A 24,092-nucleotide genomic window follows, 5' to 3' on the forward strand; every position below is an offset into this window, starting at 1 on the left:
TCCTCAAAACCAATATAGCATTTCTTTTCATTGTCTAAATGAATGGAACAAGTGTTTTGTATAGATGACTTCATTGTCATTGATTAAAATTGTCCCCATTTCTGATGATACCTCATTCCACATGTTTTCATATGCAACAGTGAGAAATTCTATTTCCACCATCTGCTATTGCTGTCTCAATGCCAGAAGTCTGTTCTCTGAAAGTTAATTACTTTGAAATTGCCATATCCCTGATCACCTCAAACTTAAATTCAAGTAGAACAACTAGACCAAGAGACCAGCGTTTATTATAAAAAACAAAATGATGCCTAAACTGAATGAAATGATAAGTATTTTAAATATTACAAAAATTGCCTTTGACGTGAACTTGTGCAACTGTCTGTCAATCACCAGCTCAAGAAGGATGTGTGTGAGGAAGGACAGCAAAACAGAGGAAAATCCTTCATGACTATATTGTTAAATATAATAACGATGTAGGAATATGTTAAATATAAAAGGCAACTACATTGATTGTAAATGTGTTCAACGATGAGAAACTAAACGAGGGGTGAAATTGGTCGCCCATCCAAAGAGCCTCACTTCAGCCAGTCACTAGCATAGTGCTCAAACTGAAATCTTTGCAGTCCAAATGCATTTCACATCAGCAACACAATCAACTCTCATTGAACTCTTAAGTTTGGTTCCCTTGCATTTGGAGATTATGAATCTGTCTTTGCTCAACGTTGCTCCGTTCTTCTACATGTGCTGGGAATCCATAATATCCAGGTACTTGGCATCAATTAGTCTTGGAAGCAAGGTGGTCCTGAGATAAAACACAGAGAGATACCATATAGTACAGTTTTCCCATGTATTATTGACATGCAGACATTGTATACAAAGGGATATACAATAAATCCTTAAGACAAAGAACTATGTCTATTAGGGAAATGTTTGAACAGCCACAGCACAAAATGAACAGTCTACCTGCTATAATAATGAAAATACAAAGCCTTGAAGTTAGAACACAGTGAGAACACATGAGAATTTTATGCCAAAACTTGGTTCTCAGTCTCAAGGCTTAGATAGTCCCATTCTGCCCCCTGTTGGCCTGGGTTATCTTACCTGACAGGGACGAGCAGGATCATGAGCAGGGGGAAGACCATCTTCATGTAGGGCAGAGGATACATCCCAAAGGCACACAGGATGATCAGCTGGATCATCTGCAGCGCTGTGAAATAGTGGACCTTCCTTTGAGGCACACGGCGGATGTAGTGGGTAGGAGGGTAGGAAGTCTGGAGAGAGAGAGAGGTGGGAGTCGTATCATATGGTTAGAGGGCTTAGTGTTTTGCTGAAGTTTTGGTGTTGGCTTCACTGCTCACATTCTGGAAAGTAGATTGAGTAACATTAAAACTGCTCTAGGTAAAATGTTTATGTAAAAATACACCCGTTCTATCAGACTAAATCACAAACATTTAAATTCTGGTGTTGGGTATGAACACTTCTCTGTCCACAGTGACGAATCAAAACTTAAGAGCGAAATCCTAAACAGTACCGAGTGAGCGCTCTGTCCACAGAAAGCTTGATTCACCAGCAGTAGATGTTTTGCCTCTCTTGTCTCATTGGTATTCTTTAGTAAAAAAGCATCGCAAACCAGCTGGATTGGTAAACATGAGCGTCCTGTGTGCACTTTACTGACATCATGTTGATGATTTCTGGGTACTGAAGTTCAATTTTTTCAAACAATTACTTCTGGCTGCCATTTGAAGCTGCCAAAACTGCCTACTGTAGCTTTAATCCATATATTAAAAGACAGATGGAAGACAGAGAGACAAACAGAAAGACATAAACAGTAAAAAAGCACATGGACAAACAAGCAAACTCAGCACCAAGTAATAGAGATAGAGAGCCTTCCACACAAGCTAATTGACCACTAACAGACGGACCAACCAACCAAATAACTGTCTTTTATGTCCTTCCCCCTCACCTGTTCCTTAAGCAGCAGGGCCATGCGGTCCACCATCTGGTTTCCATCAAGAGAGGTGGCTGCGATGTAGAGGAAGAGGCCATAGAGGACGGGCTTGGGGATCCACTGCAGAGGGACGGGCAGCATGAACACAGACAGGCCGATCAGGATGTTGGCTGCCAGGGAGGTCAGACGTGTCTCCTTCACACTAACAATGCTGTCGGGACACGATGACAGGGAAAAGCACTTTGAGGATCCCCATACACTCTTCTTGTTCGACAAGAGAACATAAAGTTTTTGGAGTGTTGCCTAACAAACTTTGTGGCAGCTAAATCAAAGTTATTCACCTCAGTTATCTTAAAGGGGCCCTATTATAGGAATTTAAAATTTTCTCCATTTATATACATATATGATCAAAAATGTTTATTTGTTCAAATTTGATATTTTGTGAGTGGCTAAATTTAAAGTTATTGCATTTTCAAATATTTTTACAAGCAGTTTGGGACTAACCCCAATCAATGCATCACAACTGGACTTGGTTTTGATTGGCTCACTTCACTAAACAATTACTGAAATCCTTCCATTCAGCATTTGAACTGACACCTGCCCTGCAATACCTCCAAACAGAAAGTTAATTTGAATTAGAGGAGCTGGTGTTGTCCAAAATATAATTTTAACTAAACCACATTTTTTGCAAAACAGCTTGAGAAACATTATTCTTATCCTGAGCCATATTTGAAAACAAAATCATGGAAACTGAATTATATCTGACCTTTAATGATAATATTTCCATTATCACCCGAGAATGTTCCTTGCACAAAAAACATAACACGGTACTTGGTTTTTGTCCTTTTTCTTTGACTTCACTCACGTTGAGTAGAGGTGTCCGTTCTCTACATGCTGTTCCACTTTGGCCAGCTGACGGGCGTGCAGAGAGGAATGTGGGAAGGCGGCGTGCATCCATGGCAACCCCAGACAGGACATGAGGATGTTGATGAAGCCAGTCAGCATCAAGTCCCAGTGGAACGCTGTGCCTTTTAGCAACCTGTTGTTACAGACATTCACACAGACCAGTTTAAAATGGTTTTTCATTGACGGACTGGGACAGTACTTCAATCCTTGTTCATGAGCTACCATGGAAGATGATGCCTACACATACAGTAGATAAAAATGACCATGGAGGGAAATGATAACCTAATGGAGCTTTGTACAATAAACAAAAATGCCATGAACGAGAAATCAAATTCAAACTGAAAGCGGGATTCTTTTGCATCCAATACATTCCAGTGTCAACGCAATTATCAGGTCCTTACTTGTGTTCTGGTACATGTGTGAGTGAAATGACGATGTTCTGGTCTATGAAGATGAGCAATGCAAGGAGGAAACCCAGGCCCACAGCACTAAGAGTGTTCATTCCTGTCAGCTTGTCAAACGGTGCGAAATTGAAGACTGGGCCATTGTGGACATTGAACACAGGAACTGGTAGGAACAGAGGGTTTATAGACACAGAAAGAAAATAGAGTATGGACATCCCAAGCAGAATTATATCTCATGTGCAAGGTAAAAACTCTTCAATACTGAACCTAGGAGAAAATATATAGCTTGACAGTGAGTTTTGCTGCTAGTAACCTTTATTTAAGCAACATTTCAACCCAATGTGTTTGCTGGAGTCTTGAATGGCAATAGTAGACCGATGCTTGTGAAACAATGCACAAGCAAAGCCCACTGGAAGCAAAATGTTTTCTTTTTTCCCCTTCAACAGAGGATTTATAAACACTGAAAGGCATTCATTGCCAGGGTTGTGACTTCAATTCTCACAGGTATTCTACTAGCAATTCTTTTATTCGAGAGGAAACTTTGTACTCACGTTGTATGTCAAGGAAAAGGTAGGAGCCGATGAAAGAGAATATCACCACAGAGATGGGTAGAGCGCAGTCAGACACCACCTCTCTGATTTTGGCATTCAGATATGGGCTGCGGGAGAAGAAAAGCTCAGTTAAAATACAATTATGATATAAGAAATTCCACAAGTAGTTTTACCTACCATATTTTTTAACCTACAAAATTATGCAAGATGGCAACGTGGCATTTCTCTACCCACTTATTACAATATTACTATACCTGATGGGTGAAAGCATGTTTTGTAATATGTCCCAATTATGTTCTATACTATTGGATCAGACCACTGTAGAAGGTAATTTTGTTAGTTTTTTGCTTCTGTACCACTTCTGTTTTGCTTGTGATGTTTCATTTTTGTTTTTGTTTTTTATTATTATTATTTATTTTATTTTTATTATTATTATTATTATTTTTTTATTATTTTTTTTTTTTTAACTTTATTACTATTTTTTCCTGTAAATTATTTTTTTTTTTTATGTGGTTATTGTCATTTGTCTTATGCTGATGTTGTTTTTCATATAATATATTTACTATTTTCTGTTAAAAAAGAAAAATCAATAAACATACTGATAAAAAAAAAGAAAGCATGTTTTGTGCTTTTCAACTCCTCAAAGAGGTATGTGAGCCTATGCATAGCTACTTAAACAGGGCAGCTGGCCAAAGCATTGGGCTGTGCTACTAGTTACATGTAATGAAATAAATTTGGTTGAATGATTGAATTCACGGTCCAGTGAATTCAATACGGTCCAGTATGTGAACCTACCTCCTCTTGATGAGGTAGAGGGCATAACCCAGCCACAAAGTCCCCAGCATGAGCAGCAGGCAGAGGATGGGCCTTTCTCTCGTGCACAACACCAGAGACTCAGGCAGGAAGACTGACAGGTGTCCTTCTGCATGGTCCACCAGCGGTCCAGTCCCGTTCCCATTCCTATTCCCATTCCCAAGTCCTGTCTCATTATTTGCTTGCTCTAAAATGTCCTTAATCTGCTGAAGCACCAAAGTGCTGTTGGTAGTGGCCAGTGTGGGCCCGTGGTAGAAGTGTTCAAAAACTAGGGGGTGGGGAGGAAAGAGAGAAAGAAAACGTTTTCACATTGGGGACAAAGGTAGAGCAGGGGTTATTCAACTTTTTCAGAGTGGGACCCGACGTGAATAAATTTACTCTTGCTCTGGGACCCTGACTGATTTAACATACTCATTTAACACACTTGTCATGTGGCGACCCAAAAGGCCCACGGCCCACTTTGGGACTCAACGAATAATATTAAATGCTGAGGTAGAAGAGGATATAATAAAAAGTACATTTTAAGTCCATTTCACGCTACATTGCCTATCTCTATACATACTTCCTTATCAAAGATAATTATTTTTCTCATTGCCATTCTCAGTAAAGTTCCAGGCAGTGCAGTGCATTTAAGCACCATGCATTAAAGCTTTTGCTCAGTTTGGTTTAGTTTAGTAGCGGTGTAAAACAGCCTTAGGCCAAGAGAAAAAGAATAGAAAGCTCTAAAGAATTCACCATATGCCCAGCCTTCTCTTCCCTGTCTCGTGGTAAACCCTTGTGAAAAAGATATAAACAGAGGCGGTGTGAAACTACACTATGTTAACATTATAAGGTTGTCAATTTCCCCACGGCACCCGGGGGGGCCCAGTTTGATTGCATGCTTGCCTTTCCTCTAAAGACTCCATGATGGATATGGATGTATGCTGGGGTACATTAACCATGACAAATGATAGGCAGACCGTTTACACATTCCTCCACATTTTAGAGAAATCTCTCTGCCGGAGGGTAGAATCATTCAGAACATGTTAACTGTAATCTGACCTTGGCTAGACTTACTTTTGACAGTGCCTTTCACTGCATCCCCGACAAAAGCTATGGAGATGAACAATGCAATGACTTCTTCTGTTGAGCTGGGAGATAAAGGAAATAAAAGAACCAGTGTGATCACTCATGTTTTATCAAAACAGCCTTTTTGATACAGACACAGACATAACGATCCATTCAAGGCAAAATGATGGCTACGATAGCAAGAGTGTACATTCAACAAAATGAATGCTTATGGCGGGGAATAGGAAGTCAAAACAGATGGCTCTTTTCTTATCAGCGAGCTCACCCCAGTGCATGGCAGACATAGTTCAATGTTGAAATTGGTTTTGTTACTCGTATTATGAGTACAGGACTCCTGTCTGACATATATCATAGTAACAATGCGGTCTGAAAGGTTGAGTTGTCTACTAACCGTTTGAAGAGTTTCATCAGCAGACTGACATTGAATAAGCCTCCGAGGATGAGGAACAAACTGTTCCACAAGCCGATGCAAGCATAGAAAGCATCAAAGTCTAGGTCATAGTCGTCACAGATCCCCCTGATCACTGTAAAACACACACACATGCACACCCGATCACATGCACACACAAGGACACTGGATTGCATTATAACTAATAACACTGTCAAAGCAAATCTACTTTTGAATTGCTTGGCTGAGACAAGTAGCGGCAATTCTTTATCATAGCGTTTTACAATTAGAAACCAATAATGTTTAATCAATTTTGCACTGGACAATATATTTCACGTCTTCAGTCAGCGTCAGTTCTTATTACTGTATTGCAGTAACAATAGCTCACAACACATACCACTTATGAAGATGGCCAATGGTGCAGTGGTCAGTGGAATGACCAGCGGTGAGCCAGCAAACAAAGAATAGATCACTCCTCCAATGCTTTGGCCAACAATGGTCTTCTGAACATCTATGAAAATACGACATGTATGGGTAAAATAGTGCTTACAAGTCATTACTGGAGTTTGTTTTGACCTACATGGGATACCAGATGGGTGGGGTTTGCTGCATCGGAACAATTCACAATGTGTCAGTAAGTCATCAATCACAGAAACGTATACTAACTTGATTTTCTGTGACTATCTAAACTTTCTGACTTTCACTTTACTTCTCCCATGTGGCTTGACACAGGTCTGTGTCATATGCTATTGAGTCCTTTTGAGTGTAACTGTTTGTGTCTTTTTTTCTCTCTGGCATTCTTTGGCATCCTTTCAATGAAATGGCATTATAATAATATAATGTTCCTATTCCACGATATTAAGACAGATGTCCATACCTATCTCTCCTCTTGTGCTTTCGTCGTTCAATGAGCCAAAGGCAATAGCAGGCAGTAGAATGGCAATGTAGAGGAAAATAGCAGTGGTGGTGTACTTCAGTAGAGAGCGGTCCTTCCCAGTGATACCTTGATGGATCAATCAAAAAGCTGTTAGAGGTATTACCCAACAGCCTAACCAACCATAAGAGCCATCAGATATTAACCAGTTGACATTATGATTGACATCTAGCAAAAAAATAATGTTAGTGGTAACAAATCTGTGTGTTCGTTGACCAGATCAAAAGATATAAGACTACTTAAGCAGCATTACAAGACATTTAAAAGTAGCGTTCATACCATCTGTGAAGTCTGAGGGATAGAGAGGGAGTCGACGACGGAGGTCATCATAAACACCCTTACCGACTTTGAAGAAATCTTTGCACTGTGAAGAAAAAGAAAGGTTTCAATGGGGGCTATAGGACACTAAGCTGGTCAACCAGAAAAATATTTAGAGGAGTTCAGGGAGCATCATGTTCAGCCAACACTACTGTGTACAATATGAAGATATAAGCTCTGTATAGGGACTGCAAAGCAACTTTAGCTTTGATTTCTTTGCTGTACACTTGACCTGTTGCTAACTGCTTCCTTTTACAACACAAGTACATGGTTTCTCTTCTCTCTGGGCAATGTTTGGGTGTTCCCTTTCCCCCTGCTAAGCACATGCATTTCCTCTTGATTTAAACACTGGACATAATGAAATACTTTATCATTACATGGAGCTACACACATTCTGCTGCCAAGAACCATGGCAGGCTTGGCAGGCTTTTCAATCTGTTGCCCAGCTGCTTCTCATTCCTCAAGACTGGCTGATAGAGTGTGGAAACAGGATCAAATAATCTGGCTCAACCACTTGTCTTTACTGGACCACATCTTTATGTGCCTGGACAGAGTGAGAAAACATGAGGGTGGTCTCCACATGTGGAGAAATCTCATAACAGCCAATAGAGAAAGAAATGCTGGTTTTACAGGTAGTTTTACTGAGTGGCATAAAGTTTCCTTATTGTTGTATATTAGCTATTCTAGGTTCATGCTATTGGCATAGCCACTATTCTATCAATTAGACCAGTGATTCTCAACCTTTTTCATATCAGGGACCCCTAATGTAGTACATATTAAGGCCATGGACCCCCATTTGATGAGATTTTGTCGCTCGGACCCAAATCTGAAAATATTGTTATTGTTCGATATGATTTTGTCCAGAGTTCCATGACTATCTGTAGAGAGATAACAGTGAAACTATGATCAAAATAGTCATTCTTCTACATTCTGATTGCGTTAACTTATTGTAGATGAGATCATGGTGAAGTTTAACAATTCATCTATTTGCTGGGGACCCCCTGGAACCCCCTCAAGGACCCCTGGTGGTCCCCGGACCCCACGTTGGGAACCACTGTGTTAGACATACTTAAGCCATATGAGTTCTGCGACCTCTTCTTGATATTTCAGAAAATAAATTCTGTCCTGATTGCAGCAGGCCACCAACGTGCCACTCTCTGTGTTCTAGTAATGTAGCTATGCTGGCACTCTAATAACAACTCTGTTGTCCTAAGTAACCCCTTGCCCTACATTCAGACCTCAAGTGATTTGCCTCTGCGTGGGTCTGAGTCCTCCACTTCCTCTACGACGGCCTTCTCACAGACTATGGAGAGCTGTTGTCGCTGGTAGACCAGCTCCTGTTTGAACTCCTCCTGGGTCTTGGTCTCCAGAAGCTTCTGTCTGAAGGAAATGTCTGAGAACATGGTGGCAAATGTTCTGCCCAGCTCAATGGCTGTCTTGGTGCTTTTCTGAAAAGAATGATGGGCATGTTAAAGAGAGGATTGAAAGATCAAACATTTTAAATTGTAATGGCTGAGAAGTGCTAATGCTTCTATGGTTCTGTGATTTTAGATAGTAGAATGTTCCTCTGATTTGTGTTTTACACATCCCACTAAATATGACACTACTTGATATTCCTCATCTATGACTGCACTCTGAAAATGTTGGCTGAAAAATATTTAAATATTGCCCTTGATAACACCCTGAATCCTAGTGAAAATGACAGTTGTCTTTGTTTGCTTGTTTGTTTATTTGTTTTCTTTGATAGTTAATAGTAGAGTGGGACAGAAGGCATGTGCGGGAAAGCTCCTGGGTCGGATCCAAACCCCAAACCCAGGACGACGCGACTACTCGGTATGCGCCTTAGCCAAATGAGCCACCAGGACGCCCCACAAATATAACAGTTACGAATGGAGAAGAAAATGGACCTTACCGTTCTGGGAGGGGCCAGAATGAGGATGACGTAACGAGCCTCGCAGCAGTTGACTCCCCAGTTCTGTGGCCTCTCCAGACGAGCGACGCACACGTGACGCCTCTGCAGGCTCCTCACATTGGAGCTGAATTGATAGAAAGACAAAGGAATTATTTCACTATGAATCAGTGGTGTATAAAACAGTTATGAATGTTTAGTATACTGTAACTACGGATGTATGTTAAAGGCCTTTGTGGGGCCACTGACACAACATTATTGGCTTTGTTTATGTTTTGATTTATTGGGTTGAATACATTTTTTCACTCTCGAATGAATGACTGACATTAAATCAAAGACTGGCAGTATATGGCAGCTAAACAAGAGTTTAAAAGTATTAAAAATCAAAGAGGATCTGAGCTTTATTTCACATTGGCAATTTCAGTTAAAAACTGACCAATGCGATTCAGCTCAAACGAAAGGCTTTTAATTTTTGTTCTGTAATTTTTAATACACTCTTATAGTAGGAACACCTGCGGATTGCTTTTTCTGGTGCACAGTGAAGCTATAGGTTAGATATAGAGCATGGTGGGATAAGTTACAAAGAGACTGTTTCCAAACAAAAATCTCTGTGGAAGTTCATAATTCAGTGTAATAATAGCTAACACAAAATTACTTTCTAAGAGCTTCAGTCTCACTGTGACCAATGAAAATAACAACACTCTTCCATGTAAATATTACTGTAGATGAACTCACAGAATACAAAGCCAGGACTGCTGGTAGTGAATGCCAGTGGAGGTAGCAGTTACACCCTGAATGGTTTCTGACAGAAGGTGCACTGTGGGAACACAAAAGCAATGAGGCAATATAACAGGTATTCAGCCAAAATAGATTTAATGCTGATATTTCAAATCGTGGGTCCCATTGATGCAGGAAAGTATTATGCTTTTTTATTATACTTATTATACTTCTATCCCAGAGTATATTGCATGTATTGTCAATAAAGGATTAATTTGAAGGATCAGGTGCCTCTATGGGAATTGAATACCAGACTGTTGTATGCACTTCTAATATTACCTAATTACAATTAGTATTTTTCCCTTTGCTCACCATTGACCTCCTTCCCTCCTGCGTCTGTGAACAGAGAGTCCATGACCTCGTCCACATCACAGCTCCCATGGCCGTCCTCCACCACATGGGTCAACATGCGCTTTAGGACTTCATCCAAAGTGGCAGCTTTCTCATCCAAAAGGATGCTGGCCTGGGCCAGGAAACTGTCCAGGTCTCTGTGGGCCCGCACTTCTTCTTGGAAGTTCATCGGCTTTACATACTAGGGGGAGGCAAGATCAGGGGAGATTGATGTGGAAGGGAAGGGTGATTGACGGTGTAATACTGTAGTAGTACTGCGAATAGGTTAAAGTTAAAATGAAGATGGACAGGTTTTTCTCTGAATCTTCTCTGGGCTGCATGTTCACTGATATATAGTCTTATTTTGCAATAATAAATGTCAAAAGAAAACAAAAAGCATTACTAGAAAAGTGGATCTTACTTTTCTTGTTGTGTTTAAAAGCCCATACCCGGGGCCATCAGGATCTGCAAATAAAATAAACATTTTTAGTTGACTATAATTTCATATAATGGCTCTCTGGCTCCTATGAGTCTTCAATACTTCATCTATGCTGCAATCCCCACTGCACATCTTTCTCTTGTATCCCTGTAGTTATTAATGACAAAATTGATAGTATTAGTACTCTGAGGTATTAATAGTTATTAATAGGGTGCTGCAGCTGCCAGTTTATGTCCTTGAACTTCAATTCCCTGACTCAGGACTTCTGAGACAGTGGTGGCACACATTATTTCCCAATTGCAGAGACTGCAAATTATTCTTAGACAATGAAAGCCGCTGTAATCATTCTTGGGGAAACAACTGTAGAGCGTATTCTACTGCACACCATAGTAATGAACTATTCATCTGTGTTGTTTATACTAAGAGTCAGTTGTGAGTAGTGTGAATGCCACTGCAGTCTAGTCATGGATAAATATATAATTATGTATTCATTGAAACACACACACACACACACACACACACACACACACACACACACAAACACACGCACACACACGCACTCGCACACACCTGAAACACTGATCTGGTTCTCGTTGTCATAGATGTGGTCCTTGTTAGTGACAGGAGAGTCTTTGCACTGCCCACAATCCTCCTGCTCCCCGTCACGCAGCTCTGTGGATATAACATGAAGTGTCACAGTCAAGGATCCAACTGTCACTTATAAAGTTCATACATCTCTATCTGTTCCAGACTGAAGAGATTCTGTATAGCAGAATGACTGCTTTTGCAGCAGCGCCACTTCAAAATTCACTTCTCAATACAATTTCGTGAATTACAGGTGAAAACCACCAGCAATAATGAAGGTCATTTTTCAAAGATGATTTGAGCTGACCAGGAAGATACTGGGCATCAGCATAATGGCCTCACTTGCTGCCATGTTGTGATGACCCATACTGAGATAAAACTGTTTTTATATCACTAGGTTAAGGTGCAATGCCAGCCAGATTTAACAATGTCTACAATATGACACTACTCAACCTGCCCTCCCACCAGTCTGCCATCTGTTGACAGCAACAAGAGAAAGAGAGAAAGAGTGAGAGAGTGAGAGAGCGAGAGAGACAGAGAGAGAGAGAGAGAGAGAGCGAAAGAGAGAGCGGCCCAATAAAAAAATCCCCCTTAAACCAGACATGCAGCAATATAACAATAGCAGCCCCTTGTAAATTCCTTCATCGTACAGAAGAGAAATATGGCTGCTAGATTGCATGTTTTATGAGGGGAGAAGACACAGCAAGAGAGGTTGATTGCCTTCATAAGCAAAATTGTGGCAGAATTTTTGAAATTAGCTGCAACGATCTGTGGCTTTCCCCATGATGTATGGATATTCCCTCCTCTCCTTATCGGCTCACAGATCATCTACCTTGTTATTTACCCATTAATTAACCACTCAATACACCAGCAAAAAGAACTGGTTGTGCTCACCAGCCTGTGAAATGGGTCATCAGTGAGCAGGCTCTTTGGCATTAACATAAATAACTGTTTCAATCAACTGAAACTCACTTTTCACGTCAAGAAACTACTGTATAGTTCTCTGAATCACTTCTCTAGTAAACTGAAATAAAAGCCTGGTGTAGACTAAAGTTTCACCCTCAGCGTGGATACCTGAATAAGGTTTCCTATGTTTGCAAAGCATCTTATATCAAGCGCCTACAAGAGCAGAGAGGAAGCCTGCTGAGCAAAAGGAATCAAAGTCAATAGAGTAAGTAGTATTCAAGCAACAAACCCATCTCTTGGAAAACATATCCATTCTTGGACCGCCCAGTCGATGGAGCATCTGTGGGAAAAAAAGAAAGATATGCTACTGAAGATGTATTATTTCTTTGAAGTTCAGTTTTTTTTTTAAATATGCTATATGTATCAATAGTTTGCATTCACTTGAAAAGCAACAACCAGCACTTCAACTGTCATGTGACAGTAATTGAAAAACAATCTTCTTTTACAGTTGCTTGTTATGTGAAGGGGCTTTGTAATATGAATCCCTATACCACATGGTATCAGAGCATAATATAAAAAATTTATGTGAGAATGAACAAACTGTAGTCCCCACATGGCATGTCTGCTCTTAATGCTTGTATGCTTATGTATAGTTGTTTGACACAGCTAGACCGGCCAGCACATGCGTGGGCCTCTGTGAAACCAGACTCCATGAAGACTGACACACGTTGACCCCGGTGCTTCTGCCATGTGCAACAGCTTTAAAAAAAAAAAAAAAACAGCTCACGCTTCATAGCCGACAAACAGAGCTGGCATTCACCAGCTGCTTGCAATAGCTACTGAAATGCCCAGCAGAAATATGGCAGCCCGTTCAACTGCTGTCATCGCACATGGTGATGGTTTCTGTGGTTAAATAAATTAAGATTTCACCCATATTTCATCTGTATAAACCCAGCCAGTGATCACTAACATACATTCTCTGAGATTGTTGAGCCATTATTTCCAGTATGTCAATGTCTGTGTGTCAAAGTCAGACTTGTGCCCACAGAGTCTACCGCTATTCGCCTGTTTCTAAGACAGAGATGATGCAATGTGACACAATTTATGACATAGATTATGCAGAGAAAAAGAGAAAGTGGATGTGTGGAATGCAGTCTTCAGATATTGGAGAGGACAATGAAAATGGTAATCCTCTGTGTAGGAGAGACTGAAAAGGGATCCCTTCACTCGCCCAAAGAAAAACGTCATGAACGATGTTCAGTTACAACGCAAATCTGACACCAGCTGTGTCTGATGTTTGTATGTGCGGTCAGGTATCTCTGAGACACTAGCCTAGCTGTAGAGACAAGCTTTTCCTTGCCCGAGGCACAGAGTTTGGCTCCAGGGGCTCCAGAGCAAGGCTATATCTCAAAGCAGATTAGACAGAACATTCCCATGCCTCCTCCACTTCACAGGGTTTCCTCCAGACATGGGGGTGCCTCCCAGCTTATGCAACAAGCTGTTTGTGCCGGAGCTGGATGGATGTGAGGAGAATGATTCTGTCTGCTTGATTGAGACCTTTAGAGTCTTATCTCACATGGTTAAAGGTCCGACTTATTGTATATAGGGCTGCAACTAATGATCATTTTCATTGTCGATTAATCTGTCGATTATTTTCTCGATTAATCGATTAGTTGTTTGGTCTATAAAATGTCAGAAAATGGTGAAAAATGTGGATCAGTGTTTCCCAAAGCCCAAGATGACGTCCTCAAATGTCTTGTTTTGTCCACAACCCAAAGATATTCAGTTTACTGTCATAGAGGAGGAAAGAAACCAGAAAATATTCACATTTAAGAAGCTGGAATCAGAGAATTTTGACTTATTTTTCTTAAAAAATTACTCAAACCGATTAACCGATTATCAAAATAGTTGGCGATTAATTTAATAGTTGACAACTAATTGATTAATCGTTGCAGCTCTAATTGTATATACTCTAGACTACGATATCTTCAACAATAACTTGTTTCAAGGAGATTATTTGTTATTCCAAGTCAATCAATCACTGAATATTACTGCATGTGATGCCATACTCTGTTGCTAAGCAGGGTTAGCAGCAGCATTACAACAGTGTAACAGATGTGAAGACAGACCAACGTGTGTGTTACACAGCAAATATTTTTACAAGAACCAGTCATGGAAATTGGAATGTAATTGAGTATTATTTATGTTTTTTCTTCTATGTTGTCTACTCTACCAGCCTCTATGGCAGGAAACTAAATCATCATTTGGAGGCCCTTTTCTGTTAAAAAAATCAGTTTTGGATGGAAAAATCATGAAAGGGCCCAATTCACTGCAGATTCAATCTGCCACTTTGGATTGTATACAAACTAGTTAGTTTCCTGCCCTGGTTCACACCACAAAATGTCTATCATGCCTAATATATCAATGACATATGCAACAACAATAAGTTTCATGTAAAGTATTTGTTATTCCAAGTGAATCAGTCACTGAATAATACTGCATGCAATGCCATACTCTGTTGCTAAGCAGTTACAGCAGTGTAACAGGTGTGGAGACAGACCAACATGTGTGTTACAAAGCTAATATTTTTACAGGAACCGCAGTCAGGGAAATTGGAATGTAACTGAGTATTAGGCTACTTATGGTTCAGACCAAGGAGGGAAATTACTACCAGCCACCAGTCAAATTCTTGTAAAACTTTTGCTTCTATGTTTGTCTACTCTACCAGTCACTATGGCAGGCAACCAAATCATAATTTGGAGGTCCTTTCCTTTAAAAAAAAAAAATCAATTTTGGCCGGTAAAATCATGAAAGGGCCCAATTCACTGTGGATTCCATCTGCTACTTTGGATGGTATACAAACTAGTTAGTTTCCTTCCCTGGTTCACACCACTAAAAGTCTATCATGGCCAATATTTTACAGCATCCCTCCTCCCAGTGCGGGCTTCTCCCCGGCCCATGCCTGTGGGTTTTCCTGTTGGCAGGCTGGCTGACTTCCTCTCGCTTACGATGCTGTCTGGTGCCGATGACAAGTCTGAGCTGTAAGTCAAGGCCTGAAACTTCCAACTGGGACATCAATACCAGTCCTCAGAATAGTCTGCTTTCTGACCTCCTACCCCTGTTTGTGAAATATTGCAAAATGGGGTTTTTCCAACTTTTTCATCCAATTTCAGCTCAAGGTCTCTGGGATTGAATGTCTTGCTTTTTCTTACAGTACACCGCACAATTAAAATATTTTTTTGCTTAGCCTTTTTCATGGTGCATCCCAACCACTGATTCATGGATGCTTTGCTCTCTGCATTCCTAATTCTGATGCTGTTTTGCATCTCAATGCATCAATCTGAGACACCAAAACACTGTTAATGCTGGTGATTTGATGTCTGTAAATGTACTATCTCAATGAATGAACAAGGCTAATTTTAAACATTTTAACCCAGGGGCATGTTTTACTGATCCCTGCCAGTGCCCCTGATAGAATATTGCTATCTGTGGGCAGAGGATGTCCTTGGGGAATAGGAACAGAAGAATCCTTGTTAGGTCTTCGAGTACACTGAGCTACAAAGCTGGGAAATATTGTGAATGTGTCTGCTGAACTGCCGCAAGGTCAAGCCATCAAGGCAAAATGGACATGGTGTTCTCAAATGTAAGAGGCTCATTGCAACCTCTCTTTTTCTTTTTCTCTTTTGAAAAATCATAAAATACCAGCTGCTAACCCATAATCACCTTTATCAAGACTGAATTTGACCACAGTGCACTCAGCTGTATGCTTTGATTTTGCAGCACACGCTAAAGTCACAATGCACACATTCACTGCATCATCATAAAGTAAAAACAGGAAGGAGGAACTACAGCTCATTCCACTTGAACACCTCAAAGACTGGTGAGAGTGCATAAAAGACTACCAGGTGTGTGTTTGTCCAGGACAGTGGATATAGCCACCGGACCAATAGTCATTACAGTCACACAGAGTTATATTTTACTAGCTAAAGCATGCATTTGAAGTGATTTTTCCCTTAGACATGAAAGAACCTCTTCTCCTTGGCAGCAGTTTTGCATGACACATGGTGCTAATCCCCTGGAAGACAGAAAATGTTTCAAAGACAGAACTCTTTTAATTATGTTCAGTTTTAAGTGGATTAAATAAGACTCCGTTGCACTCTTAAGCCTGAGTATAATGATTTGAAATAAAGCCACATGGAATGGGGATGTGTCTGGTATGTCTTCGTCACAAGTGACAAAAGAAGAATGAGGGACGCTCTGTATGAAATTGATTTTCAATTGTCAAGACAATTACATTATCAAGCGAGTCACTGACAATTCCAACCTAACAATACACTGAACAGGAGTGGAAAGTCTTGAAATGTGCCAGATTAGAATATTAAGCATTTTTGTACTGGATAATCTTCTTAACCCTTGGCCTGAGAAAACTCAACCAGGACTGATTAACCCTTTAAAGGTATCGAATAGCCAATAGAATTTGCAGATGGTGTGCTGGATAGCCAATGTGATCACAACAATGCTTGTGAAAATTAACCATATTTCTTTAGCTCCTTATTAGAAGGTTATGCTTTTCACACCGTAGTGTGTACATATCACTCTGAATGACTTTGTACTTAATGCTGTGCTGTATAGCTAGTGTGATAACGACACCACAGAGTGATATAGTACTGCAAATAAGACTCTACAGACTTTGCCACTTAAGACAATACATTACCAGAAAGTTCAGCCAATCACCAGTAAGCATTTCAAAGTCAGTTTAGTGTACTTTTCTGGGACCATTTCACCTGTCTGCTACTCCAAGTGGGTTAAAGCAAATGCTCAGAATTATTTGCAGGTCTGCAGATAGCACTTCCCATGCCAGACAAGTGTAACATTTATAGCCACATTGTAAATATTGACCCAGACCATTTGCTTTTGAACTTTCTAGCTTTCCTGGCAATAAAGGCATCTTTTACTCATATTCAGTGGTTTTAATATCAAGAATATGAAGAAATAAAAATGAAATAGCATCCAGATAGTCACTAAAACAGCACAAAGAAGCAGACACATAAAAGAGAGCAGTGGATCTGTAAATTACTGAATTCTATAAAGTGAAAGGCTGCAGTACATAGGCTATGAACATTTGAACACTTTTATTATTCCCATCAATACCTAGTATTTTCATTTTAAGTTCAGAGAGAGAGAGAGAGAGAGAGAGAGAGAGAGAGAGAGTGAGCGAGCGCACATGTCCTGGGTCGCCACGTTTGACACAAAGTGTCTCAGGTTGCATCAAGAGAGACCCCCCTCACCCCACTCCACCCATGTGAAACTTACCAGATGGCACAAAATGGAGGACCTTTTTGGCTTCCATGTTCTCCAGGTTTTCAGGTGAGACACTTTCCCCAGGTCAACCCATCATCATTCTTAGCCCTGCTCCCTAACACCTTGCACACACTAGTGGTCCCTTCTGGATGTCACACACACACACATACACATACACACACTGAGGTAAGATCACCTCCTCCAGCAGCACATGGGCACGGGGGAGGGAGGGAAGGGAAGGCAGGGAGGGCGTGGGATGTTTGTTTCTGCTGGGTCCTTGTGCCTATATATTGGGATGCCGCTGCTGATTTTTTTTAACCTACCTAAATGGATTTTGGTGTTTTGGTATCCACAATCTCTCTCTCACTTGTTCCCAAATTCTCCTTATACTCTTATAATAAAAGTGAAACTAAGTAATACATTACTGAAGTGCTTTACTATTTGTTTTTGTTTTTTTCGGAAACGTAATTCATTACAAAGCAAATGCCCCATATTTCCTCCTCTACAGAGATGAAAGATATGAAGGAGACTAGTAACTTTGATACAAAGACAATCTTCAGGATACCAAATGTGAGAAAAGTTCACAGTTCACCATTGGTCAAATCAGTTAAAATGAAGAACTTTCTAACAACCAATTTTTAAAGAAAGCAATCAGAATAAAAGTAACTGGAGTGCCAGACCTACTGAGATTATTGTTCTGTCTTTGATTGAACATTTTCCTTTACCAAAGTGCACTATTTTGTAGCATTTAAACACTTTCCACTAGTGGTAACCACAGGTATAACAGAGCAGGTTGAAACTCACAAATGACTCAAATATCGGTTCAAACCTTCTCAAAGTACTGTACAGCGCTCAATGGGCCCCGAGGAGGGCTAGGTTCACTCCTTCACCCCTTCCTCCACATGTCTGTCCATTTATATCTATCAATCATTCCAGTAATCCAGCTTCCCCTCAGACTTCTGTTATAGTGGCAACACAGATATGAAGCAAGCTGTGCGGAAACCCTCATAATGGCTGCACTTCCTGACTCAGCCAGATATGACAAAACCTGTGAGGACTGTAACACTCGACACTCTGTGGTGGAGTGGCGGAAGCTGGGTGCTGTAAGAGGCACAAGCAGAGCTGGAGAAAGAGCCAGAAAGAGCCTGTCTCAAGGACAGAGCTAAAAACTGAAAATTGCCACAGTGCCCCCAGCAGTGAGACTGGATAAGCTCACTGTCAGACACGATGCTCAGGAAAATTGAAAACGTTATAATACTGCACTGATGGCCATGGCTTGCAGCACTGTAGTGGAATTTCTGGCATTTTCTATTATCACATTCGGTCAGATTTTTATGCAGGCTAATGTCGCCCCTTGAAAAACAGTGCCATAACATTGGTTATAAATCCCTCGTTTTTATTTTTATCGAAAGGTGTGCATTTACTATTCGAGTAAAATATTGTATTGAAATACAGAGGGGGGTTTATATCAGTATAGTTTTAATACTGTGTGCTCTCACATATGGAGTAGGAGAGATAAACAGCAGATCGAGTGGCTCCCTTGAAAACTGTGTTAAGAGTTGGTTTGACTGAGTGTACCTGAACTGATAGAGGCAATATGACATGACTATGACTTGTTTACACAGACTATGATGTCTTTGACTGAATTTGACTCGAGGAGGAAACCTTAGATTATCCTGAAGCAATAAACTTTAGTCATTTATTTTAGCTGGCATGCATGTAGGAGGGACTGTCATGCTATTTTTTTTTTTTAATCTGACAATTTTATATGGGAGACACATTTTTGGTGCCTTTAAAATGATGGAATATTAATATGGATAGCGAAATTGCCTCTGCAAGAAGTAAGAAAGATGTGATTTTCTGCAGCAAAATAGTTTTGCACTTCATGCATCCAAAACCAATAACAAGCTTTAGTCCTTGTGTGAAGCTGGGGTCTTTCTCCCTGTGGATTCCATCCGTTGAATTCCTCATAGCATGATGTAATTACTCACAATGTACCTGCTTGTTATTTTTCTAGAGGTTACAAGCCCTGTAAAACTTTACAGGCTCTGTTTAATTGACATCAAAGGCAGTTCCACAGCACACCCTAGGCGCTCAGTAAATTTTAATTTCATACAGGGCATCTTGTGTTTTGATGGGTGGGTGGATGCAAACAAAATAAAACAAGTCTCCAGGTAGGAAAAGTTCCTACATCTTGATTATGGGGGGAAGAGAATTGGGACATTGGGTTAGCTGGCAGCTTTCAAGCCAATCACTGCTTGGCCTGAGGCGAAAGCCAAGGAAAAAGGAAGACATGCTGGCATGACTGTTCCCATGTCTACCATGAGATGGCAGTGCAGTCTGCTGTTTAAAAGCCGCAGGTAATAGGTTGAGATCTGATCAACTGCTGGGGACTAAATAATAAAAACCTCTATTTCTAAAGCTTGTATTTTGACTTTAAAGGTCACATGCCTCAGACTCTTGGCTGGACAGAAGAAACTTCTTGGAGAAAATAACCTAATTTAAGCTTGACAGTGAAATTGAAAGTAATTGGAATTTTTCTCACCCTCCAGTACTCCTTTCTAACCTGCTTGTCAAGGCTAGTAAGACTATTTTCTATTTTTGTTTTTCCACTGGATAATTGCAAATGTCTTTGAGGGTTGATGCAAACAGGACCTAAATTTGTGTCTCTCCTTTGAAATGAATAGACACCAGAACAAGCCTTTATATTTTGTTGTTGATTGTTGATTGATCTTGTTCTTTTAATCAAGCATAAACTTCCATCAGATGTAAGAGCAGCAGTCAGATATGAGAGAGAACCACACACTCTGAGACAATATTAATTTCATATGAGCTCCCCCTGCTGGACTCATAGAGAACTGACACTCTGCCTGTTGTAACTGATCTGCTCTGAGCTTACCGAGATAATTCACCACTCATGACTCCAATTAAAAGGCTTGTCTGCTCATATTTGAAATGGGTGCACATGTTACCCTGAGATAACCTAACTTTAACGTGTGCCTGCACACACTCATATACTCCATGGTATTTAATCATGAATATAACAATTGGTAAAACAGTGACTACAACATTACAAATTCAGATGCAGAAGCCAGAAAAGCTCAGGAACAGTGAAATACTGCATTATGAACTAATGGCCCATGGTCAAGGAGTTCATTGCAAGTACACAATGTGTTTCTCTTTGCCTACTGTGAAACATTAATCAAACTCCAAGAACACCCAAGGGGGATGATGGGGGGAAAACGTAAATATATCTGTTATCTGCACTGCTGGTTATAAAAGCAATCAAATCCTTCCTGATGGAAAATATACGATTTAAAACGTCAAGAAAGGCCTGTGACCAAACAATAGCTTCAGTACAGGCAACAATTTATTATTCCATTATGGATATGTCAGAGCTACTGAATGCAGTTGTTGAAAATATTTTACTGACTGAGAGCTATAAATGTGTAACAGGGTGCAAGCTTACAGTGAACTTATTTGCAGTCAACCATTAAATGTGGGCACACCTGCATGATTATTACTCATATGGAAGAGCCAGGAGAAATTACACTCTAATGACAATGTACCTCAGAATGAGAATGAAGCGCTCTTTCTCTAATATGACATTGGATACAATCTTATTCAGTGTCTCCCTGGCCTGAAATAACAAAAATTGTGAAGAAGTTAAATGTTATTTTGCTTAAGAAATATTGCTGTTAGCCTTGACCAAGCTGAATGATTCAGAGCCCATTTGTCTGAACCTCACTGACTTGCATAACAATCACGGCACCAATCATTTAATCTCGTGGGTACATTTGTCTCACTTATATAGAAGTGTTTTTGTCCCAAATATTTACAAATTCAATCCACTACATATAGCATCTCAAAACGAAGAAACAAATCTCTAGCGTTCATGGAAGAATTAAACCTTGGATCCTGCATAAACTCTTTTCTTTATTGACTTGTTTGCACCCTGGATGCATAAATTCCATTCACACCACCTGGCAACACTGAGCTGCTGCCGATCCAGTTAACACTCTGACCTTTGTCTATGAAGTTTATCACATCGACACCCAACAACTTACAATGTGCATCACACTACACAAAGTAGAAAGCAAATGTTTGCCAAAAAACATGATTACTGCACATACCTGATCACAAAGACAGTTTCAGAATTGGATCAAATAATATGTACAGTAAAAATAAATAAATACACTACCAGTCAAAAGTTTGGACACACACATTTTTCTTTTTTTTTTTTTTACTATTTTTCACATTTTAAAATAATAGTAAAGACATCAAAACTATGAAATAACACAAATGGAATTATGCAGTGACCAAAAAAGTGTTAAACAAATCAAAACTATCTCATATTTTAGATTCTTTAAAGTAGCTGCCCTTTGCCTTGATGGAAAGGCAAAGACTTTGGAAAGAAATTCATACATAGGCATCAACTTCACTATTTATATTTGTATTCATATTATTTTCAAGCATTTAAGCATAAGCCTTTAGATCAAAATGTCTTTAAGATAACAAAAAACATAGTACATTCAATCAGGTGTGTCCAAACTTTTGACTGGTAGTGTAAATAAAATGTAAAAGTGTTTGTTGTAACCTGTTTTGAGCACCACTTGGGTAGGGTTTGCCACTCATGGGCCAATACATTAAGTTTCAGAAAGACAGCTATAGGACAGTACATGACAGGCACTTTAGTATACTTTTCTGTGATTGACAACTTGCCATACACACATTTGAAATGTCCTCATATGGTAAACCCCACCCATCTGGTGCTCCCACCAGCTGAACAACAAACAATAAGGATTATCTGCAAATACTATTTGACTCCGGTCTGTATTTGATACAGTTTCATCACACCTACCTTCAGCAAAATGATTCACTGTGACTCCTGACATTTCTGGGGATTCCTTTTCAGTCTTCATCAAACTCTGGTTTTCTTTGCTTGATCAGCAGAGTAACAATAAAGTTCAAGCAGAACAGAGGAACCCTATACAGGGCCGAGGCGGTGGGGCAATGCAGTTGCTGGGTCTGTGTATGAGTTGCAGCATGAGTGATCTTGCAGGCAGGCCACAGGTAGAGGGGAAAGGGTCACTACCAATGAATAACACCTTAATGTATTCCCTACCAATCAGAGTGTAGCTGACTGTGCAAGAGGTAATAAGGAAGTTGGGATCTGGTGAAGGTAGGGATAAAGGAATGGGGGAGGAAGGTGTGAGGAAACTACTTTTTAACCCATGCTGGGAACCTTTGATATTCTAATGTGAATTCCCCTCTCAGCAGTTGGCCACTTTACTGTTATGCTAAAGCTTGATCGAAAGCACACATGGTTATACCATAGTATTGTCTCTTGGTGAAGTGTAAGACCTGTATGACCCATTGCAATGTTGATGCCGTGGATTCTCAATTCCAAGGATCTCTAAATGAGCGCACATTATCTCCCCCTAGGGGTTCCCTGGACTCTGAATTGCTGCTTTGCACTATTGTTTAACCATGTGATGTAACCACTTTTACAATGCAGCAAGGACAACTTGTTAAGTTTTGCACATGCATATACATCAGGTACACACAGAAAAATAAAGGTGCCAACTGGAATGGAAAATGGTTCTTCGGAGCGATGCCATAGAAGAAACATTTCCGGCTCCACAAAGAACCTTTCAAGAACCTTTTAATATCCTAGGTCCTATTAAAAGGTTCTTAATTATTCGTTATTGGATGGTGGGTGATGGCATAAATGTGGAAAATTACCAAACCCCTCGATAGTATATATTGTGCAATTGCAAATGAGGCTATACAAGGGCAGATAAGGTTCTTTGTGGAACCAGAAATTGTTCTTCTATGGCTACATGTTGTGCAAACAGTCCTTGTTAAGACATTCAAGCAGCAGAGGATGCTAGTACGTATCTTCATCAACCACAGTCTGTGTCACTCAAGAAGCTGATCACTCTCCAACATTAAATTAAATCTCCAAAACAACATGTCTAAATGAACCCAGGGCAATTCTAACGCTCCATAATTTCACACCCTCTACCCGCTCCGTTACTCCTCCAACCCTTCTTTCAACTTGTCACGCCTGGAAAGTTGTACCATTAGTCTCTATCAGCTGCTTTGTAGTATTTTTAGGTCTGTCATCCCCTGGCTGCGAGGAGCCTACACATCCCAGCCCAGCAGAGAGGGACTATAAAACAGAGTGGGGGGTCCTAGAGGTGAGACCTGACCACGAGAGATGGAGAGAGCTCATATGGTGCAGGACACAGACAGACAGACAGAGAGACAGACAGGCACTGCAGGAATTCATCAACTGATCATATTTCATTTGAAGGTAAGAATGAGATTTTTAGCTATACATGAATATTTGTCATTTTCAAATGCAAGAGTGAAACTAGACAGTATGATCTTTTGAGAGTTCACATAATGCAGCATATCATAACATTTATAAGGTGAGCTTGCTTATTTGTAATGTACTAAATGTGCTAAAATCTATACTTTGATTCTGAGGTGTTATTAGCACAACAATG

General features: G+C 40.1%; 1 protein-coding gene across 1 annotated transcript; it reads right to left on the reverse strand.

Annotated features, from left to right (window-relative positions):
• Positions 1-30: 30 nt before the first annotated feature.
• On the reverse strand, positions 31-18,541 carry LOC139658986 (solute carrier family 4 member 11-like). Its single transcript, XM_071537189.1, has 21 exons — positions 18,407-18,541; positions 17,590-17,722; positions 12,566-12,616; positions 11,356-11,457; positions 10,768-10,811; positions 10,329-10,548; positions 9,975-10,056; positions 9,243-9,366; positions 8,569-8,778; positions 7,292-7,376; positions 6,956-7,081; positions 6,476-6,589; positions 6,082-6,214; positions 5,679-5,752; positions 4,605-4,890; positions 3,810-3,916; positions 3,256-3,421; positions 2,814-2,987; positions 1,964-2,159; positions 1,102-1,271; positions 31-802 (listed from the first exon to the last, which is right to left on the reverse strand). The coding sequence occupies exons 2-21, from the start codon at positions 17,624-17,626 to the stop codon at positions 736-738; spliced, it is 2,568 nt and encodes an 855-aa protein (XP_071393290.1). The 5' UTR covers positions 17,627-17,722; positions 18,407-18,541; the 3' UTR covers positions 31-735.
• Between the last annotated feature and the right edge of the window lie 5,551 nt (positions 18,542-24,092).

The sequence above is a fragment of the Centroberyx affinis genome, unplaced genomic scaffold, assembly GCF_046629955.1.
Source record: "Centroberyx affinis isolate AG114_WGS23_722 - 3 ecotype Tasmania unplaced genomic scaffold, CSIRO-AGI_Caff_v1 ptg002989l_1, whole genome shotgun sequence".
Lineage (NCBI taxonomy): Eukaryota > Metazoa > Chordata > Actinopteri > Beryciformes > Berycidae > Centroberyx > Centroberyx affinis.

Coding starts and splice junctions, on each gene's coding strand:
- LOC139658986 (XM_071537189.1), bottom strand. CDS start 17,626: ATGGAAGCCAAAAAGGTCCTCCATTTTGTGCCATCTG. Junction 10,057..10,328: donor AGGAGGGAAGGAGGTCAATG/GTGAGCAAAGGG, acceptor GTGTTCCCACAG/TGCACCTTCTGTCAGAAACC. Junction 7,082..7,291: donor TCCCTCAGACTTCACAGATG/GTATGAACGCTA, acceptor TGATCCATCAAG/GTATCACTGGGAAGGACCGC.